General features: G+C 39.4%; 1 protein-coding gene across 1 annotated transcript in view; it reads left to right on the top strand.

The window, feature by feature from the left end:
- Positions 1-2,459: 2,459 nt before the first annotated feature.
- Positions 2,460-24,195, top strand: part of REEP5 (receptor accessory protein 5) — a gene marked incomplete at its 3' end in the record, with an annotated part of 49,561 nt that continues 27,825 nt past the window's right edge. Inside the window, exons 1-2 of the mRNA XM_084234016.1 lie at positions 2,460-3,426; positions 3,920-4,013. Of these exons, the coding sequence (XP_084090142.1) occupies positions 3,309-3,426; positions 3,920-4,013 (212 nt within the window). The 5' untranslated portion in view covers positions 2,460-3,308. The remainder of the gene's footprint in view (positions 3,427-3,919; positions 4,014-24,195) is intronic.

Here is a 24,195-nt window from a genome sequence, read left to right as displayed (position 1 = left end):
TGCCGATTAGGAATCCCAAAATGGCGCTCTCAGAGTTGGCCGCCAGCCAGGAGCGGTGAAGCCAGGAGGCGAGCGATCGCAAGCCAGAGAGCGAGCAAGGCCCACGTGTTTGGTTTTTATATCCAACCTGGCTGCCCAACTCCACCCTCAGGTCCCAGCCACCCTCCCCTTGGTGGTGATGGGATTTGTCTTTCCCAATGTCCTGATGGCTTTAGTCTGGAGTGGGGGTGGAGTCCACAAAGCCTGTATGAGATTATCTCAGGACATCCTTACCCCCTAACAGCATGAACATCATCCCAAGTTTATCTGACTTCCTTCTTAGGGATTGCAGACATTAATGTGCTTCAAGCTAGCTTTCTCCATGGCCTGCCAGAGACCTAGTCTATCTGGTTTCCAGGTTTAGGAGCATCTGACACATAGGATAAACTTAATGAACATGAGTGGGTGAATGATCTTCGATGTGAGGCAGAGTTCTTATCTCCTCTATCTTTTTACTTATCTATGAAAGTATCTAAGCTTTTTAATGATGACTGGAGCTAAAGGTCCCACACTTCCCAACCTGATTGTAATTTCCTAAAGGCAAAAAATATTTAGTGTTCCTCTAATTCAATTTTAGCATCTAGTCTTGTGGAGTTTTTCTTTCCTTCTTAAATTATTAACAAATATTTATTTTGTATCCATGCTTTCAGAACTTTGTAAAAGTAATTCATTTAATCATCATGACAACCTTGTGAAATAGGTACTACTGATATTTCTGTTTTACGGATTAGGAAACAGAAGGATGGGCGTTTATGTAACTTGCCCAAAGTGAGACAGCTAAATTTAGCTGTAAATGAATCAGTACATGTAGCATTTAGAATGCTGGGTGGTATTTCATACCACCATGTTTGATATTCATTCAACAAAAATTACTGACTGTCTATTAAGTGCCAGGAACTATTCTAGCTGTTTGAGTTACAAGTATACAAAACAGAAAAAAATCTATCTTCATGAAGCTCAAATCTAGGGGAAAAGAAAAAAAATTAAAAAGTAGAGCATTGAGAAATGTCAGACAGAAACAAATGCTAAGGAGAAAAACACAGGAAGAGTGTTGGTGGTTGCAATTCAGGATTAGAGAGACATTGCCATATGTCCTCTGGGGGGCAAAATGGCTTCTGGTTGAAACCACTGAGCTAGAAGTACAGCGAAAACCAGGGGAAAGAGTGGGCTTAGCTTTAGGCACTCTTTTATTTTTTAGCATTTTCATTTATTTTCTTATATTATTAATTTTGGACAGTATTTGATTTCTCCCCTCAGGTGCAATACTCATAGTTCTTCCACAACCACAGCACCCGTGATCCATTATCATATGCCCTTGTGTTCTTCTCTCCCCTGATTAAACCCCTCTCCTCCCTCTCCTCAGATCTATGGTCAGCTTGCAAGTTTTGTTTTTTTCCTGATCCTTGTTTGGTTTCTCCATAGTCCGCATATGAATGAAACCACCTGATATTTATCTTTTTCCTTCTACTTATTTCACTTAGCATAATCCCTTCTAGCTCCATTCATGTTGCTGCAAAGGCATGAATTTATAATTTTTGATCACTGAGTTGTATCCCACTGTGTATATATACTACTTCTTGATCCATTCATCTGTTTTGGGGGCATTTAGGTTTTTTCCATATCTTAGATATTGTAAATAGTGCTGCAATAAACATAGGAGAGCAGGTTTTATGTTAATGTTTTTGTGTCCTTTGGGTAGATTCCTAGGAGTAGAATTGCTGGATCACATGGTAGATCCATTTTTAGTAATCGAGAACCCTCCACACAGCTTTCCATAAAAGTCAGCTCCATAAAAGGGGCTGGACCAGTTTTCATTACCACCAGAAGTGTAAGAGGGTTACTTTTTTCTACATCCTTGCCAGCATTTGCTGTTTGTTTTTTTAGTAAGTGTGAGGTGCTATCTCCCTGTAGTTTTGATTTGCATTTCCCTGACATAAGCGATGTTGAACATTTTTTCATATGCCTGTTGGTCATTCGCATTTCTTCTGGAGACATGTCTTTTTAGCTCTTCTGTCTTTAGGCACTCTTGATGCCAATCTTTAGGCAGATGTGACACCACTGCAAAGCTAAGAGTTAAAAGATCACTGAACGCACAATTTTAAAATGGTACAAATGATTGTCACATTGAGAACTGACGGTAGGCGCAAAGACAGAAATGGAAAGTCCAGTTGGGGGACTAGCTCCACGATTCCATTCATTTTTAATTTGGATTAATGTGTTCATTGATTTGGCTGCTTGATGGTGGTTGTGGAAGGGGTGTGGCAGACAGCTTATAGAACTGAGCTAAGAAACTCTGGGGAAGAAAGGAGGAATGTAGAATCAGCATAAAATGAAAAAAGAGTGTGCAAGCAATCTTTTGCTGAAATGGAAGGCACAATAGTAGTTAAATTCTTTTGAAAGAGCAGAAGGGATTGTGTAGGACAGAGTATGTAGAGGTCAGGGTCAGTAACTGCTGTAATAATTAATGACTCAGCTCTGGATGGAACATTTGAGCTAGAAAGAATCATTTCAAAAGGAGTCTCCTGGAATAACATGGGTGAGAGAGAATAAGAGATGAAGTTCAGGTGGAGGAAGAGCAGGGGCACGACTTTCTGGTCAAATGAGGTCGTGCTCCAAAGCTGGAAAGACCATCTTCGCGATGATTTTGTCTGTAAGCTAGAGCTGAAGGGGGTTAGAAATATTATCACCACATCAGACATCAAGTGAATTCCAGTCCGCCTTGAAAAGTTAGGTAGTGCAAAATTTCCGTGAAGAGGATGTCCCCCCAAAGAAAGCATGTGTCTTCAGCAGTCTTAAAAAAAAAAAAAAACAAAAAAAAAAAACCTAACATCAATAGGTGAGAAAAACGATGCCGAGTCTGGCAACGAAGGAAAAATTAGGTCAGTAACCAAAGGTTCTTCCAGGATGGTGGAACATTTCAATTTTCAGATTGATTTGAAACGCCTTGCTAGTTTTAAGAAGCCCGTCTCCTCGCCCCGCGGGGGCGCCCCCCACGCCCGCCACATTCTGCGCTGGGACTGGAGCTGCGAGTCCGGACGCCCGTCGCGCCCCGCTCCGCCGCGCGGTCAGCAGCCCGGGCGCGGCTGCAGCGCCGGCCGCCTCCGAGGGGCCCCGCCCGGGCGTGGCGAGGTGCGGGAGGGCGGGCGCCGCGAGGACGTGGCCGAGCGGCCGCCCCGCCCGCCGCCGCCCCGCCCGCTTCCCGCCCCCGGCACCCCGGCTCGCGGCCACCGGCACCAGCAGCAGCCCCGGGCGGCGCGACGGTCCCCGCCATGTCTGCGGCCATGAGGCAGAGGTTTGACCAGTTCCTGCACGAGAAGAACCGCATGACCGACCTCCTGGCCAAGCTCGAGGCCAAGACCGGCGTGAACCGCAGCTACATCGCGCTCGGTGGGTGCCGGGTCCGGGGGGCGCCGCGGGCTCGGGGACCGCTGCCGCTCCGCTGCTGGGGCGCGGGCGGGGACGGGGCCCGGGAGGGGGCGTCGGGGACGCGCGGCCGCGAGGCCTCCCCCGGGGCCGGGCTGCTGGCCGAGAGAGGCCGGGGGCCGGCGGTCTCGCCCGGCGGCCAGGCTAGGGCGTGGCCGGCCTGCGCCCCGGGCCGGGTGGCGGGCGGAGCCGGGCGCGGGGCCGCGGGGCGCTGACGTGTCGGTGCCCGCGGCGGGCGGGTCCGGGCGGGGCCGCTGCGGGCGGGGGGAGTGGCGCGAGGGCCCCGGGGCGGGGGGCGCCGGGCGCCCCGAGACTTAAGGGAAGGACGGGGGGGCGCGGGCCCAGCCTCGCTGTGCGTTGTTGTTCCTGAACGCCAGGCCCAGCGTCGCGGGGGTGGGGAGGCCGCGGGGCTGAGCGGCTCGGGGCCGGCGACTCACTCCTCTGTTCGGGTCTGCAGGTGTCGTCGGGCTGGTGGCCCTGTACCTGGTGTTCGGTTATGGCGCTTCTCTCCTCTGCAACCTGATCGGATTTGGCTACCCAGCCTACATCTCGTAAGTGGCTTTCCCGCAGCCGCCCCTTCACGTCCACTCACTGCCCCGGGACGCGGGGGTGCCCAGGGGCAGGGTAGCGCCACTTTCCTGGGAGAGATGGCAAAGCACTGGAGTAACCGACTGCTTAGGGTTACACATTTTAGAGCTTAATTTGATGCCTGATGATTCGTCGAAATGTATATTTCATCACATTATACTGGCTTGCTGTCTACATTCCAACCCAAGCACAATGAAAAGTGTCACAATACAGACAACCTGCCTGTACTGCCAGGGAGATCCCTAGGGGCTGAGAGAGACGTTTCTTCTTCTTCTTTTTTTTTCAACTAGAAAGGCTATTTTTTTTTTTTTTAAGATTTATTTATTTTACTTACACAAGCACTGGGTACAGTCAGAAGCGCGGGAGGGTGAGAGAATTCACCAGAGCCAGGGCGGGGAGCAGAGCAGGCAGAAGGACCGAAGTACACTGCTGAGGGGAGCAGCGGGCGGCAGGAGAGGTCTGCGCGCCATGTGGGACCCTCCTCTGGTGGCCGGGGAGCAGCCGGGGATCGAACCGGCGCTGCAGAGGCCGCGGGCAGCTTCGCAACCCAGCGCTCAACCGCTACGCCATCAGGGAGGCCCCGATTTCTTCTTAATAATTATTCTTATGTATATTTCAACTTACAGATGTTCAGAGACGGTAAAATCCCAACGGTTAGGACTTCCTTAATTTTGAATTTATGTTAATTATGTTATTTTTTATTTATGTTAATTATGTTAATTAAGCTAGGGAGAATTTTACCTTCTTGAATTTAAAAAGCTTTGCCAATTGTTACAGGCAAATAGGAATGCTTACCCTAGTATAAAAATAAACTTTATAAAGTGCATCCCTTATATAGGGATATAAGTATCTCTATATAACTAATGTGATCTTGGTTTTATAAATAATTAATTTATATAATTAAATTAATTAAAGATGAATCATCAGATTTTTATCCAAATTACTAGTTGAAGTTGTTTTTACTCTACAGTGTGATTATTTGACAGGTATTCCACAATTTAACTTTTAGATAGATTGACATAGGAATCATTCTTTCCCACAAATGAATTTTGTTTTACTCTACAGTTCTTCCTAAGAAAGCTGGTGGGTTTTACTGTCATTGAATTGATCTCTGCAATTTTCCTCAACCCTAGGGACAAAAATTAAGAAAGAAAAGATTTTCAGCTGTTCAGCTAAAACACAGATAACACATTATTATACCTTGTTTCTATCATGGGCTGGGCTAGAATTTAATATATGACTAGAAGGGGAAGTAACATTTTAAAAGATGTTAGTTCTGATTTGAACAATGAAGTGGAAATTACACAAGTAGTAGTAACTGTATAGTCTTGTGCAGACACACAGTGACACTCAGAAAGTCTGCCTACATACATTGCTTGCTTACGAATTTGGAGGCACTCTGTCTTACAGTTGAGAAGTGCTTTTACCCTCTCCAAGAACATACCATTCAGATTTTATATGTATACTAAATGATGCCAAAGGAAGGCTAGAAAAACTGGTTTGTCTTGTCCATCAGCGAAAAAGGTACATGAATAGCAGTTTTCCATAAAATGTCATGTGCTGTCTGCTGTCTATAGAAAGTTAGTAAGCAAACCTGATTCAAAATGGCTTGCATATCACCGTATTTAAAGATATTCTTTTACATTAATTCAAAGCAATATATGCTGTGTTCACTGAGAAAGAAGACATTTTCAATGAACTTGGCTATAAAAGGAGAAGAGTTAGAAGGAAAAAGCTAAGTGAGGGTTTAGTGTGCAAATATATTACCTTTCCACATATGTGTGTGTACATGTATAATAAGTAGCATATACATATATGTATATATGTAAATAAAAAAGTGTTCTTTAACCAAAAAAAACCAAAACATGCAAAGTCTTTCTCAGATTTGTGCTTTAGATGTTATTGATTACAGTTAGAATAAATCTTATGTGGCACATTAATAACTGCATAGCTGCTTGAGTTACAATGAACTAGCAAGAAATGTGGATTTTCTAAAATACCAAATAGTATGAAAAAAACATCACTTCCACATCAGTGTCATTTTGTACATAATCTTATTTTTTATGTTTTTCCATAACCTTCTCTGATGGTGTGGCTATTCATTGGCATGGACTTTAGAAAGTTAGACATCTGTTTCTAAGTGGGATATGTAGATCCATATATGTATAGGAGTGGATATAATTGAGATGAAGCCAGAATTACTTTTCCTTAACCTGAAGTGGATTAATTCTATCAGGGACTATTTCTTTAGTTGTATTTTGAGGTAATTTCAAGCCAGTCATTTTTGGCTTTATCATTTGTTTGTAGACAGTCAATTTTATATTATGCCTCTTTTTACTTAAAAGAAACTAAATGTTCCTCTCTATTGCAAGGAATTCTGTAAAATTGTCATATTTCTGAGTAGTTCAGGTAAGTTGGCTTTACATATATTAGAATTATTCTATTCAAGTGTACACATTTCTTTTCTATTTAAATATCTGTGGTAAAGTGACATTTGAAGTATACCTTAATATGAGTTGGAAAAAAAATTAAAAATCTAATCAAAGGAATTTCACAATTTAAGCAAAAACTCAAGAAATAGTTTATGAATATCTTTGGGTTGGTATTTAATTCAAAGTATTCTCCCTTTTTTTTAAGATTTATTTATGCGTACAATAGTGGCATACAGGCCAGAGGTATAGGGGTAAGAGGATTCATCAGAGATAGAGTGGGAAGCAGAACTGGCAGATCCACTGAAATACACTGCGGAGGGGAGCAGGCAGTGAGACAGGAGAGGTCTGCTGTGCTATGTGGGTAGCTCCCTGGCCTGGTATTAACTCGTGCTGCAGTGCAGTGGCTGCAGATAGTGCGGTGACTTAACCCCTTGCACCACCAGGGAGGCCCCAGTATACTCCTTTTTGATAGATCCAACTCTTTTACCTTTAAAGTAAATATGAATCTATGATGATAAGGAAATTAGATGAATTAAATGGTCTCTACAAGTATGTGGCTTTTCCCCCAAATAGTTGTTCCCAGCCTTGGCTATCCATTGGAATTATTTGAGGAACTTTAAAAAATACAAATGCCTGGCTCCAGCCCCCAGAAATTCTTAAGTGGTACAGCCTGGGGGTGGGAATTTTTTAACTTCCTTGATTTTTTTACTAGTCTAAAAGGATTTAATGAGCAATGTTGAGAACCCCTGGTGTATGGTAAAAGCAGTACCCTGTGCTTTTCCTCGAAGGTGGGGTGAAAGGGAAGGGGAAATGTCCTGTTGAACCTGGGACTAATCCAGAGGCCTACTTGGCCTTTACTTTGTGAAGGAGATTCAAGATGTGGAATTATGTGCGAGTAAAACCCTAGTTAGTAAACAGTCAGGCAATCAGTGTTACATTAGTCTCAAGTCTGTTCATTGCTTAACCAATGTGTATCATTGTCAAAAGAAAGCTCTTGAAAATAGCAGTATCAATAGCACCTAAGTCAGAGTCACTTTGAGTGTGATCTATGATTATCTTCACTTTGTTTTCCTTGCCTATTGTAATTCTCCTGATGTTCCCCAACCAAAGTTCATCAATTCCGCAACAGTCAAATGCCAATCATGTGCCAGGTACAGTGGCGACACTTTAGACACACCAGGGGCTAAGGCAGACATGTTCTCCATTTTCCTGAAAGAACCATCTACCGGGGTGAACTGCAAGAAAGGGTAAAGTAGCGACAGTGTGGTGAATCCTCTACAGAAAATTGACAGAGCGCTGTGTAGAGAGTAACTGGAAGGACCCTCCTCAGATAGTTATCTGCCATACTCTCACAGTTAAGATGTGAGGAATGAGAAAGGGCCCAGCAGAGGGAGTGGAGTGTGCCAGGCCTTGGGGCAGCAGGTACCCAGGCTGGTGGAGGAACTGGGGTCTGTTCTCTGAGAAGGAAGTGGTTGCAAGAGGATGAAAAGGAAGGTGCCAGTGGGTAGGGCTGGAGCCAGTACACAATGTGCATTTTATACTAGGTGGTTGTCAGGAGTTTGCATGTTTTCTGAATGCTTGAAAGAGTTTTAATAGGTGTAACATGAGATAATTTGCATTTTAAGGTCATCCTGACTGCTGTGCCTCCTGGAAGTAATCAACAATCCTGCCAACTATTGCTGATCCCTTACTGTTTCTCCTGAAAACTGAAAACTTATGCTCCTGCTGTTTCCTTTTCCTGGGCCATTATAGAGAGGAGCCCACAGATTGTGTGTAAAGGGATCTTATAAAATTTGGAGAACCTCATTTGGCTTCCTAATTTGAGTTGCCACCTTGGGAAATCTGTGGGTGGGGCTCTAGGTCAGGTCTGGGTAAGTTGGAATGCGCAGCTGAGGCTTGCCACTGCTCATGGACCAGCAACCCCCTTCTTCTGGCTTACTCTCACTTTCTGTGTATGTTGTTTCTTTGAGAGCACAGCCTTAGTCCTCTACCTTTGTTTCCAGACATTTGGCCACTCTATATAGGCAACTTGAAATCTGATTCCAGCCTTTTCAATATTAAGTGCTGTGGCAGAATTATTTAATCCCTTACTTTCCTCTGTTCCTGACAGGAGAAGGAAAACCACTGGATAATACTAGGAACCTCTATTATAAGATAGACCGGCTCACCACCCTTTTAATATGCAACATTTTCAAAGTATACAACTCATAAAGTGTGCAGCCCTCACCACTATCTAATTCCAAAATATTTTCATCACCCCGGAAAGAAATGTTATTTCTATTAGCAGTTACTCTCCATTTCTCTTACATCCCAGTCACCGGAAACCACAAATCTATTTTCTATTTCTATAGGTTTGCCTATCCTAGATATTTAATATAAATAGAATCATATACACAGCGCTGAAACTTGTTTCTGGTTCAGCCTTCCTCGGGGTCCCCTCGAGAACGTGTGCTGCACTGCACTTTGTGCTGCAAAGACTCCTGCCAGAGACCACTTTTAGTGGCCCCTGAATGGGGCCACTGGTCCTGTGCCAGCTCCTTTGCTCTAATGGGATTATGAGGGAAAGTTTAATGACTTTGTTTCTATTTTTATTTTTGCTCTGTGGAAAAAAGGAAAAGAGGAATGGTTTTTTGTGGTTTTTTTCTGTTTTTTTTTTTTTTTTTTTTTTTTTTTTGTCTGACAAAGTCACTTTTTGTTTTAAATTCTGTGGAAAGGTTGATTTTTCTCTTCCTTTAATATTTTCCTAAGGATCAGGCTGGCACTTTCCTGGGACTCTTAGAGCTGAACCTTAGAGATCAGACATGATTCCTTTAATTTTCAGATGATCCAGGGACACAGAGAGGTAGTGTATGCTTCCTGTGGCACAGGTTAGACATGGTCTGGAACCCTCAGCTACTACACAAGAATGTGACAGCACATTTAGGAATATTTTACCATCAGGTTCAAGCAGATTAAATATGTTTAGAGTCTTGCATTTGGTGTCTGGTGTTTGTTAACACTTGCGTAATCCCAGGCCCACTAAAGTGATCTGTCATTTGATCATTTATGGACCTCTTCAGCTCATTTTAAATTTTGCTACTAGTTCAAACAATGTTACTGCTTTTCTCTCCTTGCATGACTGCTGAACACTGATGCAACATTTTAACATGTAACAGACCTGTTTGTCTATAAAAGTTCCTTCCAAATACAGCTTGTTTAATCCTCATAACAGCCCTCCACTTAAGTACTGTGATTGTTCCCATTTTACAAATGAGGAAACAGGGAAAGCAAACTTGATCAAGGTCTTCTAACTGGCAGATGGTGAAGATGGTATTTAAACCTACGAAGTCTGACACATGTTTATAACCTGTGTGCCTTACTGTTTCTTCTGTGGCTTTTGGAGTGTCTCACAGATATAGGCCATGACTATATGTGTACTGAAAAATCACAATGTCGGTATTAGCTTTTTCTTTAATGCCTTTATTGCAGTGTGTTTTTTCTTTATCATATAAAGTACTGCCATCTCAAATCATACATCTGTACTCATGGGCCTTGATCACATTTTGTGAAAATGAGTTAGAATATGTTACTAATAATTTCTTATTATCTGTTCATGTAGCTTTGATTCATGACAGTAGCAATGTAAATAGTTATTTGCTGGGACTTGCTCTGGTATACCCTTCTGAAGATGACACCCTGAATTGGGTTTCCTAAGGGAATGCTGTATTCCTTTAGTTCCATGTCATCAGACAATGAATCTAAAGGGGAGAATGTTAGGGGATAGTCCCTATGACATCATATCAAAAAGGGAGTGTGGGGACAAATTTGGAAAAACACTGTCAAATAACTACAAGAGTTTAATACAGTTAACTACATAGGAAAAGCTGTAACATCTTAGCAAATGATATCCAGCCAATGAAGTGAGGAAATATGGGTTTAAAAGGATTGGAACTTATTTAATAACATACTTGTTTATGATTTACAATGGAAGACTCCTAAACAGAGTTCATTACCAGAGGAGAGTGTGAGAAAGTTGCCATGTAAACCACTTTTTGTTTCACAGAAGCAAGTGACCTGAAGTAGAGAGAAGCAGAGCCAGGCTTCTCTTCGTACTAGAGGGTTTTTGTGGTTCTCTTCTTAGATTGTGTTTGGATTTTGTGAGGGGGATTCATTTTCTTGTGGGGTTTTTTTTTTTTTTTTGAAAACTTGTAATTACATTTTTTCTCTTTTATTTCTGAGAATTTGAAAACGGGTAGATTCCCTATAAGTTGCTTATGTTCCTGTTACATTAGCCTTTCTCTCTGCAACTGTATGTTCTTTGTTACAGTGCTTAAGAGCAGAACAATGCACACCCACATTTTACCTTCTCAGTAATGTAAAGATGTCATCTTCTAGCCATCAGTGCATCTGGATCAAAAATATAACCTGAATTCTGTTAATTTGCCTTAAGCAACACTGAAATCCTATACATTTAAGCACTTTACTTTTGTCAGCTTTTTTTGGTTATGTTTTCACTTAGTATTACTGCTAATATTGCTAGCCTATTTTAAGTTGAAGTTGTGGAGAAAAATTGAAAAGGTAATAAAATAGCCATCTAACAACTTGTGACTATTTTTGTAGATAATTTGATAACTTTTATTTCCCTCTTGCCTGTGACATAAATAGTTTTGAGGAGCAAAAAGATGAATGATTTAAGTTATTTATTCATCATCTGAGTTTCTGGACCCTAAAATAGTTGATAGGGGGATCACATTCCTAGAACTCTATTCTGGAGTCTTTCCTATGAACTTGAATGAACTTTTATTTTTGTCTTTTCTAAGACCCTGAAGATTGAGTCCATTGTCTTTGGAGCTGCCTTCATCTCCCCTCTGTCCTGAGTTCTTCTCTTTTCAACACTTACTTTGTTTTTTTAATATAAATTTTATTTTTATATTCCCCATACAATTGCAACCCCCTTATATTGACCCCAATCCCTCCCCTCCCCAGCCCCCACCCCCCATAGAGTGTATCTGGTTCATAGTTGTTTGTTGATTTTGATTTTCACTTTCTTATAGTTATTCATTTTCCTGGTCCCTTATTTAAGTTTCCTGGATTCCTGCTATGAGTGAGACCATCCAGTATTTTTCTTTTTCTTTCTGGCTTATTTCGCTGAGCAGGATCCCTTCCAGCGCCATCCATGTTGCTGCAAATTGCATGTGTTTTATCTTTTTTGATTGCTGAGTAATATTCCATAGTGTATATGTACCACATCTTCTTGATCCAGTCATCTATTTTTGGGCATTTAGGTTGTTTCCAAAGCTTAGCTATTGTAAACAGTGCTGCTATAAACATAGGGGTGCAGGTGTTCTTTGGAATTGATGTTTCTGTGTCCTTTGGGTAAATATCTAGGAGTGGAATTGCTGGATCATATGGAAGCTCTATGTTTAGTAGGTCCAGAAATCTCCACACAGCTTTCCATAGTGGTTGGACTAGTTTGCACTCCCACCAGCAGTGCAAGAGAGTTCCCTTTTCTCCACAACCTCGCCAACATTTGTTGTCGCTAGTTTTTTTAATATATGCCATTCTCACTGGTGTGAGATGGTATCTCATGGTAGTTTTGATTTGCATTTCCCTGATTACAAGTGATGTTGAACATTTTTTCATATGCCTGTTGGCCATTTGCATTTCCTCTTCAGAGAAGTTTCTTCTGCCCATTTTTTGACAGGGTTATTTTCTTTGTTGTTGTTGAGTCTCATCAGCTCTTTGCAGATTTTTGTGATCAGTCCTTTATCATTAGTCAACACTTACTTTGAATGAGGACTCATTTTTCAACTTAATCTCCTCATATCCCATTTAAAGTAAGTGGCTATTGATAACATACCAATTAAGAAATTTTGAGGAAATGAATTTATATCAAAATTTAAAAACACTTTCAAAAATTGCTAATGAGATGACTTTATGTAGTAGTTGAAATGTAAGTAGAGGCTATAGAAATCTTCCCTGACTTCATTCTATCACTTTTTCATTATTCTGACTTCTGGGAAGAAAGTTTCTCTTTACCCCTTTCAGTCACATGGCTATAGGATCTAGTCATGGGATCGCTAACATGTCAGGGGGAACTCTAGCCTGCTGCCTACGTTTTGATCATCATCTGTTGCCTGGAAAGATTGGCTTATGTTGTTCCAGTCAAGTTTGTGAAGGTACTTGAGCTCAGATTTTATTATAGTTGATATATGATATTATATGATATTATAGTTGACAACTATGATATTATAGTTGACATAACTAGCCTATTTACAGAGTGATCAATTTTATAAACAACAATTTTCCCCAGTAGGATGTGCATCTACTATTTTATTGCATGAGGAATTCATCTTTTTTTTTTTAATTTATTTATTTATACAAAAGCTGGGTTTCAAGTCAGAGGTGTGAGAGGGTGAGAGGATTCACAGAGGGGGGAGCAGAACAGGCAGAGGGACTGTAATACACTGCTGAGGGGAGCGGCAGGTGAGACAGGAGAGGTCTGCCATGCCATGTGGGTATCTCCCTGGCCAGCCGTGAATTGAACCCGTGCTGCAGAAGCTGCGGACAGCGTCATGCACTGCGATCAAACTGCTGCACCACCGGGGAGGCCCAGAATTCATCTTTTTAAGCCATCTCTCTATCAAATCGTTGAATGCATTCAGTTTTGAGTTAGAAAATTAGGGAGGAGAGGTCTTAGAGATCAAGTTGCTGAGGTCATATGTTAAGCAAAGACAGGCACAGGCATGGGACTGCCTGACTCCCTGGCCTGGGCCTGGTCAACAGTTCAATATTTCAATTTGACTATGGCTGAATCTTCTATTTTGCATTATAAAGCAACAACAACAACAACACTAAAATGGCAGGTAGTTGGTAAATAAGGTCATTGTAATTGAACATCAAAATCTTTGACCACTGAGTCAAAGATTTGTCTGTATAATTCACTCTTCATAAGAAATGTTTTAAAGACTCATTTTAAAATGTTTGCCCATGAATTTAGCTTATTTTATGTTATACATTTCACTAAATCCATCAATTTATATTATATGAAGTCTCTGTTAAAGAACAAAGGAACTTTATTTATTCTTTCTTTCCTCTTGTATAATCATCTTAGAAATCATATTTGCCACTAGCTAATATCCTTTTTTTTGAGTGGGGGAGAAGTGTTGGGCATGAGATGAACTGTAATAAACAAATCAGTTTTATTTTCTGTTCCATTTTTGTTTTTAGTCTATTGTTCTGTGGATCCTCTCGCTTGCTTTGAATGCAATTACTCTATAATAAAAAAGAAGTGTTACTTTCAGAGTGCTCGTATTTTCTTACCTTCTTTTTTTCTATGAAGATGAAAATCTTTTATTTATTAGTGTGGAAACAAACTAGTATTTATGTCTTAAAATGTATAATTTTTTTCCTGCAGGGGCAGACACCTAAGTAGAGGTAATATAAAATTCTTTGAAGCTATCAGGAATTCCTACATCACACTGTACATAAATAGAGCCAAACCAGTCCCATGCATAGTGGGTTCTATGGATGGTCATATTATGTGTCTGCTATATCAAAAAAGGATTATAAAAACATGATGGTTCATATTCTTTATATTTTGGCTTACTAACAGTATATCTCAAAGCTTTTCTCCATTATAAGATTTTTATTAACTGATTTTTTTGATGCACTGTCCATCTTGTAATATAAACTTAAAATTCTGTTGATGAATACATTTGGTTTTAGTGGTATAGCCAATGCCTTAAAGGCATATAATAATTTTATGTCATTTGGCTAGTTTGAATTGTAGTGGCTAGTTATATATGAACTGAGGCAGTACAGAAAGTATGTACTCTGATGTGAGTAATTGGAAGCAGATGATAAGTAGTAGTTATATTAACCCTTGGACAAATAGTTTAACTTTTTTTAAAACTAAATTTTCTCATGTATAAGAGAGGGGATAATATGTGTCACTTTTCACAGAATGCTTAAGGATGGTAACTTTGAACATAAAAAGAGGAAAGAAAATTGACTTATCATAATTACAGTTCTCTTATTCTATGTTATTGAACTTTTGAACTATTAAGGAAAAACTTTCCAGGTAGTGTTTTCTTTTGTTTAAATTTCTGCTTTTTTTTTGTTCCTGTCTTAACTTATATCAACATCTTAATTCAGCATTACTGCAAGAACAAAAAAAGGTAAATATATGTTTTTGCTAATGGTTTTCTTCTGTTTGGGTAGAGTGGTATATATGCTCTTAAGTAGTGGTATAATTTTAACAATGTTCAAATATTAAATTCATTTCCACTTTATTGTGTTTCCATTGAGATTTTCCATTTCAGTTTCCCATAACTGCCTCCATGGTTCTCCTTGATAAGATCTCCCCAAGCACAAGTGTACAATAATTAGGAAGGGAACACTTTTTGACTATGAGCTTTTGGTCTTTGAGAATCATTGTTTTGTCCCCAAGACTTAAGTACAGTGTCATTGTGTGATGGGTACTTGTGCTTGGAGTGAATCTATCCCTGGTAATCTGGGGTAGATTAGTAGACAGGGCTCCATTGGTCATTTCATTTCACTTCACTGTCTGTCCCTTGCACCCAACCGACTACTTAGTGGAGAAAAATAAAGCAAGTCAACTTTTGGTTTATATTGATAGTTAATAATTGTATTTACTTTCTTCATTTCCTTTTTATCTTGAGAAAAATTATATCAAAGTAAAGATTAAATCATACATTCTTATTTCCTATTAGAAACTCCCTTTAAAGTATATCTTTTAGGATATAGGACACAGGAATGAATACTTAGAAAATTCTAAATGAGCTTTTTGGATTTGTCATCTGTCTTATGATTTCCCTTCACTTTGTGTGTGTGTGTGTATAATACATAAATATAAATATATACTTCATTTTAAGGTAGGAAATTTACATTTTTATATATTATGACATGAATGAAGGTATTGAAATACTTATTAATCAGGAATCACTTTTGAGTCTGTAAGATTAATATGGTACCAAAAATGCTTAACTTAGAATGCATTTCAGTAAGCTATGAAATGCTTACATCCCAATGAACTACATCACTTAGCTTGTCATGACAGAAGAAAAGTTAAATAATTGAAATGATGACAAAATATTTCAAAGACACAGAAAATACAACTCTCCCCCATATCTGCTGTCTCCAGGTTACTAGTTTTAATTCCTTTTTTAAAAAATATTTTTTATTGAAGTAACATTGCATTATAACATCATATAAATTTCAGGTGTGCATCATTATAAATCAACATGTGTATATGCTACAGTAAGTTCACCACTAAAAGTCCAATTATATCCATCACCATATAATTGATTGTAGTTTTAGTCTTCAAAGCAATAGAACAAATATTGATGAAATTCTTCTGGAGCACAAAAAAACTTCAAATAGCCAAGGTGCTCCTGGCTAAAAAGGAGGGGAATGGCAGTATTACACTCCCAGATTTCAAACTATACTGCAAAGCCATAATAATTAAAACAATATGGTACTGGAATAAAAACAGACACACAGACCAGGGGAATTAAATACAAAGCCTAGAAATAAAGCCACAAAAATATAGACAACTAATCTTTGACAAAGGAGCAAAGAATATGCAATGGGACAAGGACTGTTTGTTCAATAAATGGTGCTGAGAAAACTGGGTCGCTACATGCAAAAGAATGAAGCTTGGCTACTACCTCACACCATGCACAAAAACCAACTCAGAATGGATTAAAGAGCTAGACATTAGAACTGAAACTGTAAAACATATAGAAGAAAATACAGGCAAAACACTACATGACATGCATCTCAGTAACATCTTTAAAGACACACCACCTAAAGCAAAGATAGTTAAGGAAAAGAACAGCTGGGACTACATCAAATTAAAGCACTTTTGTACAGCAAAAGAGACATTAAACAAAACAAAGAGACACCGCACTGATTGGGAGAAAATTTCTGCACACAACACCAATGATAAAGGACTGATCACAAAGATCTACAAAGAGTTGAAGAGACTCAACAAAAACAAAATACACAATCCAGTCAAAAAATGGACAGAAGAGCTGAAAAGACACTTCTCCTAAAAGGAAATGAAATTGGCCAATAGGCATGTGAAAAATGTTCAATATCTCTTGTTATCAGGGAAATGCAAATCAAAACCACAATGAGAACTACCTTACACCAGTGAGAATAGCACATATTAAAAAAAAACTAGCAATAACAAATGTTGGCGAAGATGTGGAGAAAAAGGAACTCTCCTACACTGCTGGTGGGAATGCAAACTGGTGCAACCACAATGGAAAGCTTTGTGTAGGTTCCTCAAACTACTGAAAATGGAGCTTCCATATGATCCAGCAATTCCACTCCTAGGGATCTACCCAAAGGACACAAAAACATTAATTCAAAAGGACACCTGCAGGCCTCCCTGGTGGCACAGCAGGTTGAGCACCGCACTGTGAAGCTGTGCCTTTGCAGTGCTGTTTCGATCCCTGCTGGCTGGTGAGAATCCCATGTGGTGTGGCAGACCTCTCCTGTCATGCCTGCTGCTCCCCTCAGCAGTGTATTTCTGTCATCTGACCTGCTCCCCACTCTGTCTCTGGTGAATCCTCTCACCCTCCTGTGCCTCTGGCCAGTACCCCAGCTCTTGTATAAAAATAAATAAATATTTAAAAAAAAAAAAGGACGCCTGCACCCCTATGTTTATCACAGCACTTTTTTTTTTTTAAAGATTTATTTATTTATTTATACAAGCACTGGGTATAGTCAGAAGTGCGGGCGGGTGAGAGAATTCACCAGAGCCAGAGCAGGGAGCAGAACAGGCAGAAGGACCGAAGTACACTGCTGAGGGGAGCAGCGGGCGGCAGGAGAGGTCTGCGCGCCGTGTGAGACCCTCGCCCGGCGGCTGGGGATCGAACCGGTGCTGCAGAGGTTGCAGGCATCCTTCGCAACCCAGCACTCAACTGCTGCGCCACCGGGGAGGACCTATCACAGCACTTTTTACAATAGGTAAACTAAGGAAGCAACCCAAATGCCCAAAAATAGATGACTGGATCAAGAAGATGTGATATATATACACAATGGAATATTACTCAGCAATCAAAAAAGATAAACTCATGCCATTCACAGCAACATGGATGAAGCTGGAAGGGATTATGCTCAGTGATATAAGCCAAACGAAAAAAGAAAAATAACAGATGGTTTCACTTATAGGAGGAATGTAGAGGAAATAAATAAGGGATTGGGGGGAAAAAAGTAATTATAATGAAAAATCAAAATCAAGAGGCAACTATAAATCAGAGACATTCTGCAAGGAGGAAGAGGGAGAAGGATCAAAACAGGGGTGGGAAGAGCACAAAGGACTATGGTGATGGGACACAGGTGAACTGGTGGTGGGAATTTCACGGGGACTACACCTGAGAGGAGAAAGCATACATTGTACAAAAATGATGTAAAATATATATAAAATTAAAAAAAGAGTAAAAAAAAATTGATTCTAGTTTTAGTTTCTTAGTAAATCAATCTCTTATTTTTTAAGTTCTTAATTACCTAATAGTCAATATTAGGTAAAATTGAGTGTCATGTTATTTGGTATATTATTTTTTATATTTGTTAAATGTTTTAAACTACTAAATGTATTACATGTTAGATATGATAAACCTTGATATTGTCCTAAAAAAAAAAGATAAGAATTCAAAACAGAAACATGAATAAGCTGTTTCATTTATATGTAGAATAGCATTTTTATCAGCTTTTAAAGTTTGTTTTTATCAGTGTGAGCCTGACTTAAGAGCATATGAAAGTGATTATTTTCCTAGATGGATGTGTTAAGGCTGAAATAATTTTATTAAGTAGTGTATTTCTCCTGTCTACCAAATGAGCATTAACTGTAAATAGTTTGACATATATATATTTGTATATGTATGTGTGTGTATATATATATGTATGTGTGTGTGTGTGTATGTATATATATGTATTTGATAATGGAATTTGGCAAGTTAAGCAGAGATGTTTTTTGACTGTTTTCCAAGACTTTTTCCATGGTTCCCCTCACCTTTTATATCAGGTTTCAGTTAGGTGTGGCTATTAACAGTGGCCTAAGCAATGAAGAACTTGAATTAACTAACATATTAAGAAGTCTGGAAGGTGATGTTCCATGGGTGATACAGCAGGACTCAGGGTCTTATCTGGGCACAATAGAGTGCTGACTTCCCACCCCTGCCTGTTGCCCTACCTATTACAAGGTTGCTGCCTCCCTTCATGCTGGGCCCCATAAAACTATGAAACTCATCATCATGTCTTTAGTTATATGATTTCCTTCTAATAAAGTTTTTACAGGATTTGCAACTTAGTCATGTGCATAGGTCAGGGAAATCTTAGGTTCTCTGAATGATGCCACTTAGTTTGGAAGGGAGAGCCTAGTACCATCTTTGCTCAGCCGTTGCTTTTTTTCACATATTTTAAATTCTATCCTTTGACCATCCTTGGCTTCTGTCCTGGCTTTTAGAAAACAGCAGCAAAGGTGTGAATAAGTAGATGGCCACCAACAAGAGTGGAGGCAGCTGGTACTGATACAGGGCAGTAAGGGGTACTACACCTGGCCAAGAACACTGCCCAAAGAGTTTACTGGCCACCATCTGAGTTCTTCGCCCAATTGTAAGACTCTCAGGTTCAGAGAACAACAATAATGGGATTTGTTTAACAAACCAAGGAAAACAAAGAGTTACAGAGGTCAAAATTGTCTGTTTACCTCACCCAAAGCAGTGTCCAGTGTTTTCAAGTCTTAAACACAAACTCCCAAGATGGCATCTTCCCGCCACTGCAGACCTGAAGCACGTGGCTGCCAGACTATAGGCCTGGATCCAACTCACAAAGACAACAGAAGACACAACAGGAGATTGCTCACCATAGCTGCTGAGATGCCCCAGCACAACACCAGACAAATGACACTCAAAACAGCAGCTGCAGCAGCCGAACAACCCAACAAACAGCCATACTCATGCAGCTCAGAGAGGGGCCAGGCACTGGGTCTTCACCTTTCCTGCCAGACTCAGTTGCTTGGCTGTAACAGCAGCAAAACTGGGAACAGTTTTAGTTGCTCGGCTGCTTGCAAAGCCTCCGAACTTTTCCTCTCTGAGAGTGACTGCTGGAAGCCTGTCCACATTCTTCAGATGCCCACAACAGCCTTCTGGAAGATCAGCATGGTGGGGGCAGAAATCACTGATCCTGAAATTGCTGAAGATCCAAAAACGCTAAAATCCTTGAACGCTGAATCCTGAACATTCACACTCGAATGCTCACTCACAAACACTGAATGCTGAGCGCTGTTCTGCAATCCCTTTTGTATATATATTTTATCAGATTCTCCACCCGGAATGATACTTTGTTCGCATTTTCCCTGGGGCTCTCTATCCTCACCAGCACTCCCATCCAGGGGAGACCACCTCTAACAGTCTTTGGCTTTAGCCACCAGTTATAGTACCAGTCACAGCGGTCTGCTGGTCTGGGTGAGGGCCAGTGGATTATGTACACCAATCCAATATAAATGTAAAAAAATAATTGCTTGTCTGTGCCTTGCAGCATGGATCTGAGCAGTGTTTTCTGTGGCCCCCAAGTTCATTTCCACTGACCAAAAAATAGGATTTCCAGGATTTCAGCTAACTTTTTACTCTGTAACATTTGGTATTTTGGAGAGTAAGATATAATGATATACATGGATAGTTCTCTAATCTTTTAGCCTTATGAACAATGGTATCAATCCTTTACCACCTCTACATAGGCATAAGGCCTATAGTGTCCTTACAACTCTCTAATCTTTTTACTCTCCTATTTTCCTATGACAATAATAAATTATTATAATTATTACCCATTAACGTGCAATCTACTGAGCTCTTACTCTGTTCCAGTCATTGTTCTGGTCATTGAATTTAAACAATTCAATAAATCAATTTAATTAAATTAATTAATTAATTTATTTATTTATTTTTTTTTTTAAAAGATTTACTCATTTATTTATTTATGCAAGCACTGGGTACAGTCAGAAGCGCCAGAGGGTGAGAGAATTCACCAGAGCCAGAGCAGGGAGCAGAGCAGGCAGAAGGAGCGAAGTACACTGCTGAGGGGAGCAGCGGGCGGCAGGAGAGGCCCGCACGCCATGTGGGACCCTCCTCTGGTGGCCTGGGAGCAGCCGGGGATGGAACCGGCGCTGCAGAGGCTGCGGGCAGCTTCGCAACCCAGCGCTCAACCGCTGCGCCACCGGGGAGGCCCTAATTAAATTAATTTAATCTTCCCAACAACACAATAAGATTTATCATCCCTACTTGACAGAAGAGAGAACTAAGAAAAATTTTGTCCAAGGTCATACCTAGTAAATGTTAGGATACAATGAAGGGAAAAATCTAGCTATTCCATAGTTCAGTATAATTCATAATTTTTTGATAGCTTGTTTTGAAAATTAGAATGAGTTCAATTTCTCTCAGCATCTTTCTTGTCTGTTTGTGTATTGAAGTCCTTTTAATGAACTAAAACACAACAGATTGTGTCTGATCATTGTTTAGAGGAGTTTGTAAGTAAGTCATGAGCTGTTTCCTCAAGAGAGAAATTAAATGAACTTGTCTGATGTTCACTTTACTGTTTGTTCTTAACAAAGCCCTATAGAGGAAACTAGTCTCATGGGAGGAAGTAGTTATACAAGGTCTGGTGCACTTTATTTTCTCTAGTAGAAATCTTTTCCCTCCATGTATGAAAAATAGTATTTGCTCATTGCAAAGATCTTCAAAAATAAATTCTACTATCCCAATATCCAATATTAACGTAATAATTTGAAATATATACTTCTGGATGCCATCCTTGGTGTATAAGCATGCACAAATAAATGTTCCTTTTCTTTAAACACAAAATTATAACACTATTTTAAAACACTCATTTTAACAATATTTCTTGGACATCTTTCCCTATTACTACCCCTTTTAAAGACTTCAGAATATTTCATTGTATGGATACACTAAAATGTATTTAAATAGTTCATGCAAATGAATGGAACTCAACCACCATCCACAAAAATTAATTCAAAATTAAGATCTGATACCATAAAATTCCTAGTGGAAAATATAGGCAGTAGCTTCCTTCACATCTGTCTGAATGATATTTTCTTGGATCTGTCTCCAAAGGAAAGGAAGGGCAACTAAAACAAAAACTAAATACATGGGATTACATCAAACTAAAAAGATTCTGCACAGCAAAGGACACCAACAAAGGAGAAAAGATACCTATGGTATTGGAGAATATATTTACAAATATACCAGAGAAGGGATTAGTATCCAAAATATATGAAGAACCGTTATTGCTCAAAAACAAACAACCTGATTGGAAAAAATCGTCAGAGGAAAAGGGAATTAGAATAGTGAAATGCGGAGCTGGAGTTGTCTGTACTACTTCTTGGATAAGAGATGCCTTTTCAGTTGAATATCCATGGACTACAGTGAGTTTCTACAGTGCCATTGAGAATTTATGCAGATTAACCAATTGATGCTGATACAGCAGTGATGGGTTCTGGCCCTGGAGGATGTGATCCTATATTAAAAGTGGTAGTTAGGCTCAAAATAGTGTGCTTTGAGAAAAATGAAACACTTGTTAGAACTTGCTTGAATGTTGGTTGTATTCTTTCTAAGGTTGTATTAAACAATTCTCATTATTATCATATGACCCATGAAAAATATTTTCATCTAGGGGAATTGAAATGCCTGAAGTCCATTTGAATTCAGAGAGAATGGTGGTGCAGAAACAGCAATGCAGTAATTCTATTTATCCAAATGCTCTTGAGCAACTGGTTGTTTAGTTTGCATGTATTCACAATTTTTTGATTTTTTTTCTTATAGTTTGATTTCTAATTTATATCATTATGGTCAGAGAGAGTACAAGGTATAATTTTGATCTTTGTGGTTTTATTGACTTGAGCCCCAAGATATGGCCTTTTCCTAAAAATGTTTCATGTATACCTGAAATAAAGTATATGTACCAGTTCTATCTTGATTGTTAATTTTGTAGGGAAAAATTATGGGCTGAAAATATTTTTCATCTGGAAATTCTTTAATTATTATCCTTTAAATGCCTTTTTCCAGTCTCTATGTGCTTGTGATATTTCTGCTGAAAAGTCTGGAAATGATTTGATTGATGTTCCCTTATAAATTACCCTCTTTTAATATTTTTAATATTCTGTCCTTATCATTGATTCTTAACAGCTTTATTATTATGTGTCTTGGTGTATATCTGGTATTAATTATTTTGTTTGGAACTCTTTAGACTTCTTGAATCACAACTTCTGGTTCATTATCCAAGTTGAGATTGTTTTCAGTGTTTATTTCTTTAAAAAAGTTTTTTGTGCCTTTCTCTTTTTCTTCTACCTCTGAACCCACCATGCTATGGGTATTACTTCTCTTTATGTTATCTCTGAGATCTTTTACACTATTTTCATTTTTTTTACACTATTTTCATCTTTTACACTCTACATTTTTCTATCTGTATGTTCACTGACATTGTGCTTTCAAAGTCATTATTTTTTCCATTGCCTTTGTTTGCCCGCTGATAAGTTTCTCAATTATATTTTCAAAATCAGCTATGGTGTTTCTTAGTTCCATTATTTGTAATTGTAGCTGTCTCATATTTTCTTTATCATTATTATGTTGTTATCTTATATCCTCCATTGTTGTTTCAAGGTCCACCAGCATTGCTAGAACTATCATGTTGAATTTCCCTTCTGCCATGCCCTGCAACTGTGTTGAGTCAGGGCTCCTTTTGGGGCTTTCCTCCTCACATTTGTGATGTATTCTCCTGTCTCCTTGTTTTCAATGTTTTATGGGTTTTAATAGGGATAGCTTTATAACTGTTGTCTTTTATCTGTTGACTGGTACTGGCAAGGGGTAGTCAGTATAAAAGAGGACTGGGCCTTTGGGCACCATAAGATCACCTCCAACAGGCTCAGGAACTTGTGCTCTGGATACCAAAGTTGTGTGATGGAGACTCACAACTAGCTCCTATGTCTTAGTATTTCCAGCCTAGGAGTTTTTCTCTTTTCCTCTCCAGTACAGAATCTTATCCTAGGATGTCTACTCCCACTTCTGGTAGCTGCTCAAACTCTAGTTTGTTTGGAGTAGTGGCAGGTTTTTTGGATTTCTTAGTGAGGGCTTCAAGCTAGTACCACTTGCAATAGTAATACAAAGAATATTCTTATAATTACAGGTTCAGAACTTACTCCTTTTTCTGGAATAATGATTGATGAAGATTCAATAGTGTTATATACAGGTGCTTTCTTTGAAAAAATGTTCCATAAAAAATGGTTGTCATTTGCACAGTAGTAATAGTGTAGAGTTGGGTTCAGTTTGGCAAAGACTTAATACAGATGAGACAGCAGTTGAGTTTTTGAGTCATGTTGGTGGAGTTGAATGGATATGGTATATATAAATAATTTTAATATATCCTTCAAAAATAAGGATTTAAATTTAAACTGAATATGAAAATTACTGGTGTCACTGAGAAGTTAGATGGGAAAATTGATGTTTCTATTGAAGTTGCTGCTGGTGATCAAGCTAAAGTTACACTGTGATGCACCTTTGGTTTATATTTATTGATGAGCATTTACTCAGAATTTGGGCCTGGAAGAACTTGGAGTTGATCTAGATCCTAGAGGTAGAATTCTAGTCAACACCAGATGCCAAATTAAAATTCCAAGAATCTATGCTATTGG

This window comes from Talpa europaea (genome assembly GCF_964194135.1).
Source record: "Talpa europaea genome assembly, chromosome: 5".
Taxonomy (NCBI): domain Eukaryota; kingdom Metazoa; phylum Chordata; class Mammalia; order Eulipotyphla; family Talpidae; genus Talpa; species Talpa europaea.
Note: the sequence above shows the minus strand (reverse complement) of the source record. Positions and strands in the feature narration are given on the sequence as shown.